The sequence below is a fragment of the Peromyscus maniculatus genome, chromosome 17 (assembly GCF_049852395.1).
Source record: "Peromyscus maniculatus bairdii isolate BWxNUB_F1_BW_parent chromosome 17, HU_Pman_BW_mat_3.1, whole genome shotgun sequence".
Lineage (NCBI taxonomy): Eukaryota > Metazoa > Chordata > Mammalia > Rodentia > Cricetidae > Peromyscus > Peromyscus maniculatus.
Genome location: NC_134868.1, coordinates 37,240,684 through 37,253,669, shown reverse-complemented (window position 1 = coordinate 37,253,669; position 12,986 = coordinate 37,240,684). Strand labels below are relative to the sequence as shown.

Genomic DNA, 12,986 nt, shown 5'->3' with positions numbered 1-12,986 from the left:
TTCCAAGCCAACTCTTCAGGCCCTGCAGGAAGTTTTCTTTCTCCTCTTCCTCCTGTGCTTGCCCAGGTTCATGGCATTTTACACGATGTATACACAAACTGGTCCAGCATCCTCATAAAGGGCACCATGTGCAGACTTCTAAAACTTACTTTGTATCGATTCCTTCTCTTTGGAGCTCTGTCCTGCAATTCTATCTATCCTCAGCCACCTGAACTCTTACCTCTATGCTCTTTTTTTTGTTTTGTTTTGTTTTTTGTTTTTCAAGACAGGGTTTCTCTGTGTAGCTTTGTGCCTTTCCTGGAACTCGCTTTGGAGACCAGGCTGGCCTCGAACTCGCAAAGATCCATCTGCCTCTGCCTCCCAAGTGCGCCACCACTGCCTAGCCCTCTATGCTCTTAACAAGATTGCCAGATCTGTGTGGTCTTCCTGTTTCTGGGATCTAACCTGGAAGTTACCTTAAAGGGAAATGGTAGGCCAATTGTTTCCTCTCAGTGGTCACCACTCTGAACTGCCTGCTATTTGCTATATTCCATCCAGTTTTCTTGTGGTGTGTGATGGTGTTTCCCAGTTCTCTGTTGTCCCAAAGAGAAGTTTTCCATTGTCTTCTTTTTTTCACAGGTGACACCTTCCCCACGAGGGCTGTATGCCAATGTTCTTGAGTATGGAAACACTACCTTCTACTTTCGCCAGCTAATTTCACTATATTCCTCTTGCTTTATTTTCTCCACAAGAATGATCACTTCGTAATAAACTATGACATGTGCTAATTTATCTTATTTATTGCCTGTCTTTCCCTCTATCCCCTTTTTACTAGAATGAAAGCTCTACAGGTAGGTATTTTGTCTCTGTTATTTATCAATGCACCCCCAGGTCCTGGAATAGTGCTTGGAATATCAATCAATATTATGACCAATGACGTTCTGTGATGTTGGAGTTTGACATGGAAAGTTCATGCCGGGCAGTGGTGGCCAGCCTGGTCTACAAAGTGAGTTTCAGGAAAGGCGCAAAGCTACACAGAGAAACCCTGTCTCGAAAAACCAAAAAAAAAAAAAAAAAAGAAAGAAAAGAAAAGAAAAAAAGAAAAGAAAAGCTCCCCAAATGCACGTTTTGAACTTTTGTTCCCAGTTAGTGATGGCACTTGGGGAGGCTGTGGAACATGTAGGGGCTGTGGCCTGGTTGGCAGACATAGGTCACTCTGGATGGGCCTTTGAAGGGGATGCCTAGGTTCTGTTCTCACTGTTCTCTAGTCTGCCATATTGTCAGGAGGCCCTGTTTCATACTCCTGCTGCTGTGAGCTGTACCATGATGGACTAAAAGCCTCCAACCTGAGAGCCAACATTAATCATTCTCCCGTTAAGTTGTTTCTGTCAGGGGTGGTCACAGTGAAACAGAAGTAACTAATGGATTTAAGCCTGGTCGACAGTCCTGAGATTGACACCAGGAGGTCTGAATTAAAACACCAAGAAAAGAGCATACAAACAAACAAAACAACAAAACAAGAGCCACAGCTCAACATAGTTTTCTGAACTCAAAAAGTCAGTTAAGGGCCAATGAGACTGCTCAGCTGGTACCTGTCTGTACCTGTCACCGGAGTGACTACCTAAGGTCAGTCTCCAGGAACTGTATGATGGATGGAGAGGACCAGCTCCTGCGAGTTCTCTTTTGGTCTTCACATATGTGCATGCCCCATCCCTCCCCCACAAGAATAAATAAAAGAAATGTAATAATTTTTAAAATGCAGGTACGAAACCAGATTAAGTTAGAGATTCTCTAGACAAAGCTAGCCAAGCACCGAGCTATGCCAAGCAGGCATTCCCTGCTCAGGAGGTCTCCCCGGAGGAGGTGAACTCTGAGGAGGTGCTTGTTACTAAAGGGCTGTGAGGCTTTGGAGCCACAAAAGATCAGGACAAACATTCTGAAATGCTTGCTCTCTGTGCTCCTTAAGCACCTACACTTCCTGCTCTCTGAGCCCACACCATCACTGGGGGAGGGGGAGCCTTTCTTTTGGGTTGCAGAACAGACAAGCAGAACAGCCATGATAGGCAGAGAAACAGTGACATTAAAGACAGGAATGAGCTCACTGGGACTCTGCATCAGTTTGTCACTGCTTTTAAAGACCCCTATGAATGTCAGAACAGTTCAGGTGTGTTATCTCACAATCATGCCAGTCACTGGTCTCAAGTGGTTATGATAATAAGATGTTAGCAGGGTCATGTTCCTTCTGGTGGCCACTAGGAAGAATACTTTTTTTTTTTTTTTTTTTTTTTTTAACATTTTGAGCTCCTAGAGGCTCCCCACTTTCTTTGCTTCATGACACCCAGCCAGCTAGCTCATCTTTCTAACCTCAGTTCCTACCAGACTTCTCCCTCCCTGGTCCTGCCCCTCCCACCTCCTCATTCTCAAAAGGATTCTTGTGATTATATTGAACCATCCAGGGTAGACTCTCATTTTAGGATCCTTAATTTAAATGCATGTGGAAAGAGCCTTAGCCATTGTCTTAGTCAAGGTTTCTATCACTGTGAAGAGACACCGTGACTACAACAACTCTTATAAAGGAGAAATTTAATTGGGCTGGCTTACAGTTCAGAGATCTAGTCCATTATCATTATGGAGGGACATGGCAGTGTGCAGACAGACATGGTGCTGGGGAGGGAGCTGAGTGGCTAAGTCCTACATCTTAATCTGAAGGCAACAGGAAGTGAACTGGCACACTGGTCATGGCTTGAGCATAGGAGACGTCAAAGCCTGCCTCATAGTGACACACTTCCTCCAACAAGGCAATACCTATTGGGAACAAAGCCATACCTCCTAATAGTGCCACTCCCTATGAGTTTATGGGAGCCAGTTACATTCAAACTACCACAGCCATGTAAACCATTGTAGGCTCTGAGTATTAAGATGTAGACTATTTTTATTGGGTGGGACATATTCAGACTACCACAGACTTAAATGAGAGACAAAATGTCACACATGGGGAGAGGGGGAGAAAGGAGGAAAACACATATAACTAAAGGGAATGAGGTCCAAGAATAAAATGATTTATGGACAAATTAAATGTTACTTATTAATATCACCTATGCCTGCAGTTTCTCTGCTGCTAAGAGCTTTTAAGAGCCGATGCTATTTATAACAAAAAACAATAAAGCAACCATTCTGGAGGTTATATGTTATGGACTACATGCTTGTGTCACCTGATGTTTGCATGATGAAATTCTAAGTTGATAGATAGTGATGAGATAATATTAGGAGCTGAAAACTTCTTGAGTTAACTAAATAATGAGGGTGGAGCCCCCATCATGGGATCAGTAACTAGATAATGAGGGTGGAACCCCCATCATGAAATGGGATTAGTGCCCTTTTAAGGGGCATCAAAGAGAACTTTGTTTCTCTGTTCTTCTCCATGTGAGGATCTGACAAGAAGACAGCCTTCTGCAGAGTAGGAAATGGCCTCTCATCAAAGCCTGAATTTTCCAGCACTTTCATCTTGGATTTCCAACCTCTAGAACTGTAAGAAAATAAATGTCTGTCGGCCACGCCATGTATCTATGGTAACTTTTTGTAGCAGACCAAACTGGCTGAGACAACATATAATCTCATTCAATTGAGGAATGGTCCCAGGTGTATGGGTTTCTGGTACCTACCCCATTAGCCTTCTGTGAGGACAAGTCTATGTTCTCACAGCTCTGATTGGCTCTCTTTGTCACTAGATATCATTAAAGCACCTAAAATGATCTGATTTCAAAACACGGACATTTCAGAAGAAACCAACATCATCTCTTAGAAGATTTTTGTTAAAACCAGGCATTTTTTAAAAACCTGCCTTATGCAATCAGAGTATACAACACATTTAAAGAAAACTTCAGAGCATGCCGCATTGTGGTGTCTTCCGGTCGGTGTGATGGGGCCACAGTGAACATGAAGATGAGGGACGAGTTTAAGCGAAGCTGTTGGACTACCATGCTGCAAATACGATCTAAGGAGGCGCTTGGCGATTCATTTTTTTCTGTTTCTATTTTTTTTCCGAGTGCTTTACTGCTGTCTTTCATTTCCCATAGACTATAAATGCTCCTTGCCAGTTTAGCATAATAAATTCTAACTCCATTCTGTTCTTTCCAAGAAGCTGACATTCACCTCTCCTGTCTTGCTGGAAAAAAAAGAATGTTGGCTTCACTAAGAAAGTGAGGTAGGAGGTGCAAGGCGGAAAGCACCCGTGAAAATCCATCCTCCCTTCCTGAACAGCGGTGTGTGAGGAGGATGACCAGTAGCTAAGCTCTCCCAACTCACTTGGGGTCATGCTTAATTCTGTTCCGAGTCGACTTGCTCAGTCAGGCATATGGACTGAACCAGTCTTTCAGACTTTGGCAGTGAAAGAATGATGTCTTTAGAGCCACCACCACCGTCATTGAACCTGGGTCATAGAAAGGATTTATTCTGTCCAGGTACAAAGAGGCCGGGGCTGGGAGGGGAAAGGAAGCAGGACCAGGAAAAGAGGCAGGGTCAGGATGCACTACAAACACATGGGGGTTGGGGTGAAGGTGGAGGAGAGGGAGAAATGGAGATAGGGAGAGAGCAAGAGAAGACGAGGGCGAGGGATAGAGACAGAGGGATCCTCCTATGCTTTGCAAAGTGAGGTCAGAACACCAGGCACGGTGCATCACCTGAGAGACAGATACGCCTCAGGTCTGTAAAGGTAAAATCTCTGAGTGAGGTTTCCAGGTGACTCCTGTGCAGACCAACCCTTTCGGTGTCCCTAAGGGCCAGCTCCCAGTGAGCCCAGCCCTGTTTCCAGTCCCATTGAGGGTCCTTGGCACAAAGTCGCCAGCAACAATGCGAGGAAACCCTCCTGGACAGCGGTAGGTCTCGCCCAGATCCTGGTGCGCACAAGATGCGCACCCGCACACCCGCACACCCCAAGCTTGGATTCAGCAGCTTACAAGGAGGCATGGGAATTGCACATCCCGCCCGCCCCACCACACTCCACCTCCTACATCGCGTCCCGCGCCCCTTGCTTCTCGCTCCTCCCTCCCGGGCTTTCCTCACTCAGGCGCGCCTAGGGAGAGCAAGCTCCCACAGTAGGTCCCTCCCAGGCATGCGGTGCCGGATGCTCCTGCTTCTTTTCTCCTTCGTGCTGATATCGCTGGTCAGCGTCCGGCACTCAAGGGCAGGTGAGTGGGGCCGGTGGGCAGGAGCGCCCTGAGAAGGGTGGCAGCTCGGGTTTGCAGGGTGCAGAATGTAGGGTGCAGGGTCGTAGTAATGTACTAGCAGCGCGCTGCAGAGACAGAAGGCGAACTTCAGGAGACCTCCCTGAGTGCTCTGTCCCCAGCTGTGCAGCGGCAAGTAGGGTGTAGCAGGGTGAGGCTGAGCATCCTGCAGGGACGACCCTGGCTCATCCAGGATTGCCAGGCCCTTTTGCAAACCTGTGACTAGGGGGAGAGGTAAGATCAAGGGCAAAGGTTTTCTTTTCTCATGGAGTCGCCCAGCAAGTGCAAAAGGAGCTCTTTCCACCCCTGAGAGCTTAGAACACCCCACCTCTTACTCAGATCCTTCCTTCCTCGAAGTCCAGACCTGCTGGGACTCTTTCTAGTTCTACTTCCCTACCAGCCGCCATGGGGTGCCTTAAACTGCTCCTTGGAACGAGTGGATGGGAGCACTTCCTGCCGGTGCCACTCAAAAGATCCGAAGATGTGATCTGGGGGAGGGAGGACGATGTGTCCCAGGGTGGTTGAGACAGGGACAGTCCCCAGAGGATGAAGTTTCTAGCTGCTCATGCTGACAGAGATCGGATCGGAAGGATCCAGCATTTGAGAAACACCTGCCTGGTGGGGATGGCAATCCCACTGCACAGGTGTGCCTGATCCTACCCCGATCACCAAAGGAAGAAGGCACGTGTGAAGTTATTTTAATGTTTGCATCCTATTTCTTGGTCAAGCCAACTTTAACCACTTTGGAGGAGACCTTCCAGGGCTCTGATCCTCAGGATTTGTGCCTAACCTGCTCCAGCATCCAGGCTGTGGCTGGTCTCCCCATACTACTTCTGAAACAGGATTTAAAGTTACTTGTTTTTGTTTTTTTAACTAAGCAGTGATTTCACACCTTTTAGTATAAAGCTATCTTTACATGTGCTTTAGGACAACATTTATCCGTGTACGTGATACCATGATTATGAGAGTCACTATAAATTTAATGTCAATAGATGTTAGTAAGTACCATATAAATACTTCAATAGTGAGTACCCATTTATATTTGGAAAGTATCGCAAACCAGTCTGCAGGCAGTGTCTATAATTTATATGCATTTTTGGTTCCTAGATAAGTAATCTCTGAGACAAAATGTTCTTCAGCCGTGACTCATCTAATGGTCTGAGTTTTTGAGGGTGAACTGCAACCCTGAGATCCTTCTGGAAGGATCTGCGGCAAGAGGTAGCAAAGGAGTTCCTGGTTTATGAGCATTGATTTGGCGGCTTCTGTGTCAAGCAGCGCTGTGCTCACTTGAGGCTCCAATCTCCTTTTTAGGATCACTTATAGCCCAGCCTCATCGTCTGCACAGGAAAACTGAGGTCACATTATCAGTGTGACGGAGGGTGCATTGAAGAAAGGGCAGACTTGACCACTCCATGATATGGCTAAGGCTTTTATTGTAGACACGAGAGAGAGAGAGAGAGAGAGAGAGAGAGAGAGAGAGAGAGAGAGAGAGAGAGCAGCCTGAGGCATCTGGAAGAGTCCAGAGCAGAGAGAGATAAGCAGTCTGAACGTGGCTAGCAGACTGGATATGGCCAGGGCTGGGGGAGTAGAAGAGTGGGAGGGAATCTCAGCGCCAGCAACAAAGGAAGTGATAGAGAATAGAGCACAGTGAGAGAGGGAAAGAGGATAAGAGAGTGTAGACTCTCTTACGCAGTGTAGACTCCAGCAGACCCAGGCCGGATAGCTTATGTTTTCTAGGAACCAGTAATTCTCTTTTCCTCCCTAAGTGCTGGAAGAATAGAGAACAGCCAGGTCTAAAGAGAGTGAGTAGATAGGGGGAGAGAAGGACCATGAGACTGGTGTGGGGGCTTTGAAATGTAAAACAAGTACTTGAGACTGAGGGAGCCTGGAGTCCAGCACTTGCTTGGATATGTACCCATGGGTGCATGTCAATGGACCCATGACAGAACCCTTCTGTCAGAGGTCAGGGAGATGACTCCTTTTGACAGATTGGAATCATTTTCACAACTTCCTGGAGAATGCTGGCTTTTATCTAACCACCAGAAATCCCCCTATAGTCCAGGTCAAGCTCATTTCTGGATATTCAGATAGCTTGAGACCTAACCGTCAGTCAGCAAGTAGTCCAACCAAAATATTCCAACCGAGGTGGTCTGTTGACTGAGCCTGTTCCCATGGTAGCAATTACCAGACACTAAATGGTCTCAACAGCTTTATTCATCTGACAGCCTAGATGAAATATGAGGAGACGTTAAAGGTGGCCACTAATCCAGTAATAAACAGTATTCCTGGGAGTTTTATTTTTAGTGCTGCAGTTGTTTTAAAATCAACTAAGTTGATAGCACAATCATAGAAGAAAGCAAGTAAGTCTGGAATGTCATCTCCTGAGAGAAGCGGTGTGCCCATCAGCTTCCATGTCCACCTCCATCAATTAGCTACCCATGGTTGCTGCTGCAAGTGGAACTTGAGTCTTCCACCCACAGTGTAGACTCCAGCAGACTCAGGGTGGATAGCTTATGTTTTCTAGGAACCAATAATTATCTTTTCCTCCCTAAGAGTTAGCTCAATATAATAAATATAGTATCCATCTGAGGATACTCCTCATCAGGCTTTTGGTTTAACCATTGAACACTAAGCTGAATAAATAGAAGTTCATGACTCAAATGAAACAATCTAAATTCAACATTTTGCAAATAACTGAAAGCTTCCAAATATTGATAGCATAGCTGTTAGAGAGGCATCCTTAAACAGATGTTGTGTTGGACCCTAAAGTCGACTGTCATTAAACATGGATCTGTACATGTCTAAGATTAAATGAAAGTACTTCAACTCCAAGTCTTAGAGCCTAGACCTTACACTAGTAAGTGCTCACATTCTGTGGCTCTGTGACCAAGCTATTGGTCTATTGTGACCAAGCTGTATGTCTATTGGTACACAAGTGTGAATCTTCTTCAACCTACCAGGAGAACAGGCACACAGTAAACCACCCTGAAGCTGCTCTACGATGCCAGAAAGACCTGGTTCCCAAGGAATTTCCTGGTGAGCCCAAGTGGGTTGGGGAGGGGGAACTTAATCTTCCTCGAGGAAAGAAGGTCTTTCAACATGACACTCCATGGTTTCTTGTCATGTTGTCTTGTGCTGTGGGGGCCAGAAATTCTCACAACTCTGCTTCTTGCTTACCGAACGCAGGTGAACCAGAGTGCAACAGGACAGGGCAAGTGGCCTGTGGTGAAAAGTGCATTCCTGTGACTTGGCTCTGCAATGGAGAGCAAGACTGTCCAGATGGGACCGACGAGCAGTGTGGTAAGCACTTTTCAAGATGCTATCATGCACCGGCCCTGGTTTCCAAGTCCAGGGTTGGACATTCTTAATCTGAAAATCTGAAATGCTCTAAAATCCAAAATGTTTTAGTACAAACATGATACCACAGTGTGACATTCCATACCTGACTTTAGGTAGTGGGTCTCAGCCAAAAGACAGGTTCACTGAAAATATCATCTAAAATTGCCTTCAGATTATGTGTGTGGAGTATATATGAAACTCAAGCTACTTGGGAGGTGGAGTCAGGAATATCACAAGTCCAAGGTCAGTCTAGGCTATAGCCTGAGTTCAAGACTAGCCTGGAAAAATTATCAAGACCCTGTCTCAAAATGAAAAGGTTGAGGGGAGGTATATAGAATGTGCAAGACCCTAGGCTGATCTCCAGTGCTATAAAAAACCAGAATTATTTAGATTTAGGCCTATCCTTGTGATATCTTAGTCTGCTTGTGCATATGTGTACATGTGTGTGTATGCATGTGTATATATGCAAAATAAATGAAAAAAAACTTTAATTTAAACACTTCAGAAAGTTCCCAGAATTTCAGATGTCTGATATTTGATGTGTATTTGATTGACAGGGTCCATCCTCATGGTTTTTGTTCCCTGAAAGGATATTCAAATATGAGGAGTGTTCCAAGTGGTCACAGACTCTCAAAGACCAATCCACACATCTTCAAGTATTAGTGGTAGCACTGTGGGAACAAAATTTGCACTTACATTTAGGCTTAAGCATTGGTAACCATATTAGCTTAACAAGACTAATATAGAGGCTCTTTGGGAAGCCTTACAGACCATATTACTCAAAGCTCTTTTGTATGCAAATTGAGCAAAAAAAATACAAAACTGTTAGAAGTCAAGCTGGACATTTGGCAAGTAGTTTACTGCTATAAAGGCCTAGTTCTCGGTGCTTAGTGTGTTCAAAGCCCCAGGTGGGTCACTTGAACGCTAGTACAAGCAGAATGCTTCTTAAGCAATGAGTCCTATTCTTTTGTCATGAGTATAAGACTGGGAATAAAGTCCTATGAAAAGAGAGAGAGAGAACCCAATGCCTCGGTGAGTATGTCCTTTCATTCACTATCCCACTTTCGTCTTCTTGGGTGGTCACTTGATGTTTCTGCCTTCACATGACATACTTGGTATCAAAACATGCTCAGGACTCAAGGTGCAGCTCCAGGGTTGAGGGTGTGCTTGACATGTGCAAATCCTAGGTTAAACCCTCAGAATCACAATAAGCCAAAAGAAACAAATGAACAAACGGAAGCATGTGTGTGTTCACGCTTGGAATACACTTTTATGCTTGCTTTGTTGTGTGGCCCTCAGGCACACTACCCTGGCTCTCTAAGTCTCCTTCCTTAGGTAGACATACTTGAAGGTGGATTTGAAGCAAAGTCTACTAGTTCCTGGCTTGTTTTAGATCTGGATATAGTCTTGGAGATCAAAGGAATTCAAAGAGGTGGACTGCCCTGGCTTCCAGCCACCTGTAGGGATCAAAATGTATCTGAACGGTTAAATGTAAATAAACTTCAAGTCTGTTGTGCAAAACCCACCTTTCCCATGTCCTTTAGCTGTGCATGGCTAGCTGCCTCTTTAGACAGAACACTTACAAAGTGTTTCTGCTGTCAAAGCTTTTGCGAGACTACAGTGTTCTAAAAGACAGCAGGGAACAAAGCTTTGAAGGCTCTTGGGTCACTGTTCCTCGTTAAGGTAGATGTCATGGTTAGTCTTCACTCTCAGCTTGACAGGCTCTAGAATCATCCAGGAGGCATGCTTCTGGGCATGTCTGCAATGCTATTTCCAGAGTTTACCTGAGGAGGAAAGACTGACCCTGAATGTAGGGGGCACTTTCCTATTCACTTGGGCCCCAGACTGAATAAAAAGGGGCGAGGGGAGGAGAAAGTGAGCTGAGTATCAGTGGTCATCTCTCTCTGATTCCTGACTGGGGATGCATTGTGACTAGCCACCTCACACTCTAGCCCCTTCTCTGCCATGATGGACAGTATCCTTTATTAAACCGTGGACTGAAATAATCTCTTCTTCTCTCAAGGTGCTTCTGTCGAGTGTTTTATCACAGTAATGGGAGAAGTAAGTCATACCATAGGGTTGTTCCGGGAGTGTGAGGGGAACCAGCAAGCTCAGGGTTGTGATCAGTGTGAAACTTAGAAGTAATGATTCCTTTGTTATTTAAAACGCATGACATGAAATCCAGCAAACTGATGAACTCTGACAAACCCATCTTCCCCCATGCCTGTTCTCGGCTCCAACTCTGGCCGGCAGAGGAAACATGTCTTGGACACCTGCACGCCTGGCCATGTGATGATGGGAAATGTATTCTTACTAGCTGGCTTTGTGATGGAGCCCGTGACTGCTTAGACGGCTCCGATGAGGTTAACTGTGGTAGGTACAACTTACTTTTCAAATTACACCCATTTATTACTTAGTTATGTGCGTGTGCAGGTGCACATGCATGTGTGTGCCCCATGCACCATCCCATGGGTGGGGAGGTCAGAGGACAACCCGGGGAGCCGATTCTCTCCTTGCACCATGTGGGTCCCGGTGATTGAACTCATGTCAACAGGCTTAGGGCAAGGGCTTTTACCTACCGGGCCATTCCATCAGCCCTGTGCAAGTTATTGTCAACGGCCCATCATCTCTCCGCTCACTCACAGCTTGTATCAGCATCAGCAACACTAACTGAAAGCAAGCCACGGAATAGCCTGAGGCTGCATGGGCTAAGCCAGATGTTATATTGTCTTTGGTGTTAGAAGGGACTCTTAGACCCATTTCTTTTTCTTTTTCTTTTTCCAAAATTATTAGCTTTATTGACTTTTTGAAAACTTCTTCGGGGCAGAAACTTGAGTGCAGAAAGTCACACCCATGTCCCTAATGACATCTAGCGAGCATCTCTTGACAGTGGTTTCATAGACCAAGTCCAAGACATGGCCATAGTACTGACCTGAATAAGCATGTCCATCAGAGTCCAGCAGTTCTGCCTTGCCCACCTAGCTCCTTCCTTTCAGAGAGCTTGGCAGCATGTCCTGATGACAAAATCCAGTGTCCAGGAAAGGCTCAGTGTCGGGATGCTTGGGAACACTGTGAAGGCCATCAGGACTGTGAAGACGGGTCCATACAAGCACACTGTCCCCACAGCCATTGCTTGGCTGGGCAGTGGCAATGCCGGAACCGGGCATGCGTCCTGAACAGCTGGAGGTGTGATGGCATCGATCACTGTGGGGATGCCTCGGATGAGGAGGACTGTGGTGAGTCTGGCTTCCCCACTTAAGTTTCAAGGGCAGGGTGTAGTGCATGGGCTGCTTTTTACTGGCTACATTCAATCCCTATCGCTGAGGCTACCATCCTTCATCTAAAAACAGGATGCTCCCTAGCAATGGCCAATGCGTAGTTATCCATGGCAACCCAAAGGGCTGCTTAAGTAAAACCTCTTGTAATGTATATGCTAAATAAGCACTGCCCAGAATGTTCCCAGCACTGATGAGCAATCTATAGAACACCTGAGCACCAGTCTAGGCAGGGAGCCGAACAACAGATGATAACTGTTCTCTCACAGTGAACACTGACGGTGAAAAAACTCCCACTAAAATGCGGGAAATCCGCCCCAAAAGTGTGGCCAGCACTGCATTCCTCTTCGGGACACTCTCCAACCCCAGGAGAGTGGAACCTCTGGTTTCTTGGTGAACCAAAATCTCACTCAAGCTTTTGTGGCGTTAAGGCTGCAAATTTTATCATGCTCAGCTTCTAACATTTGTACCATTTAGTGGTTTTTAAAGGAATACTCATTTCGGGTCAAGTGACTGACTCCGGTCCAATTTTAATTCCAACTATTTAAAGTTACATCAGTCAACTTTAGCACACTTTCAATCGAGTGCCCAGATGTCTTGCTATTTTTATGATTGAGTCTAAAGCCCCAATTCTCTGAAGAAGAAAACACACACACACACACACACACACACACACACACACACACACACACCAAAAATCAGTTCAAAATGATAAGCTTTGCTCTCCAACCTTGAATTGCTTGGGCTATAGAAATATTGCCACACGTAACCTACGGAAAGAATGGTCTCTGACTCCATTCCTGCCCTGTAAATAGTAGTGAAAAAGACGGTTCAACTCCCTCCACAGCCTCCTGTCCAGAAGGCACTGTTCGCTGTGACGGAGGGAAATGCATCGCAGCATCTCGGATGTGTGACGGGGAAGCTGACTGTACAGATGGTACCGATGAACGCAGTACGTGTGGTAAGAAACCGCTTCCTCAGCTCAAGACGGGAGGTGGGGAGCCGGGATGAGGCAGTGAGCTGCCTTCGTTACTGTATCAATTACGACTCGCCTGGCTGTGCCAAAATCCCTGACAGAAGCAATCGGGGGAGGGAGGATTGGGGCTGGCAGTCAGAGGCGGGGTGAGGCGGGTCGTCCCAGGGCATCATGGGTGTGTGGTTGCTGCTTTTC

At 46.0% G+C, this 12,986-nt stretch overlaps 1 protein-coding gene across 1 annotated transcript in view; it reads left to right on the top strand.

Moving 5' to 3' along the window:
• Positions 1–5,024: 5,024 nt before the first annotated feature.
• Positions 5,025–12,986, top strand: part of LOC107400827 (low-density lipoprotein receptor-related protein 2-like) — a 49,964-nt gene continuing 42,002 nt past the window's right edge. The window contains exons 1-5 of the mRNA XM_076553520.1: positions 5,025–5,165; positions 8,388–8,501; positions 10,794–10,913; positions 11,537–11,776; positions 12,663–12,776. Coding sequence (XP_076409635.1) covers positions 5,090–5,165; positions 8,388–8,501; positions 10,794–10,913; positions 11,537–11,776; positions 12,663–12,776 — 664 coding nt within the window. The 5' untranslated portion in view covers positions 5,025–5,089. The remainder of the gene's footprint in view (positions 5,166–8,387; positions 8,502–10,793; positions 10,914–11,536; positions 11,777–12,662; positions 12,777–12,986) is intronic.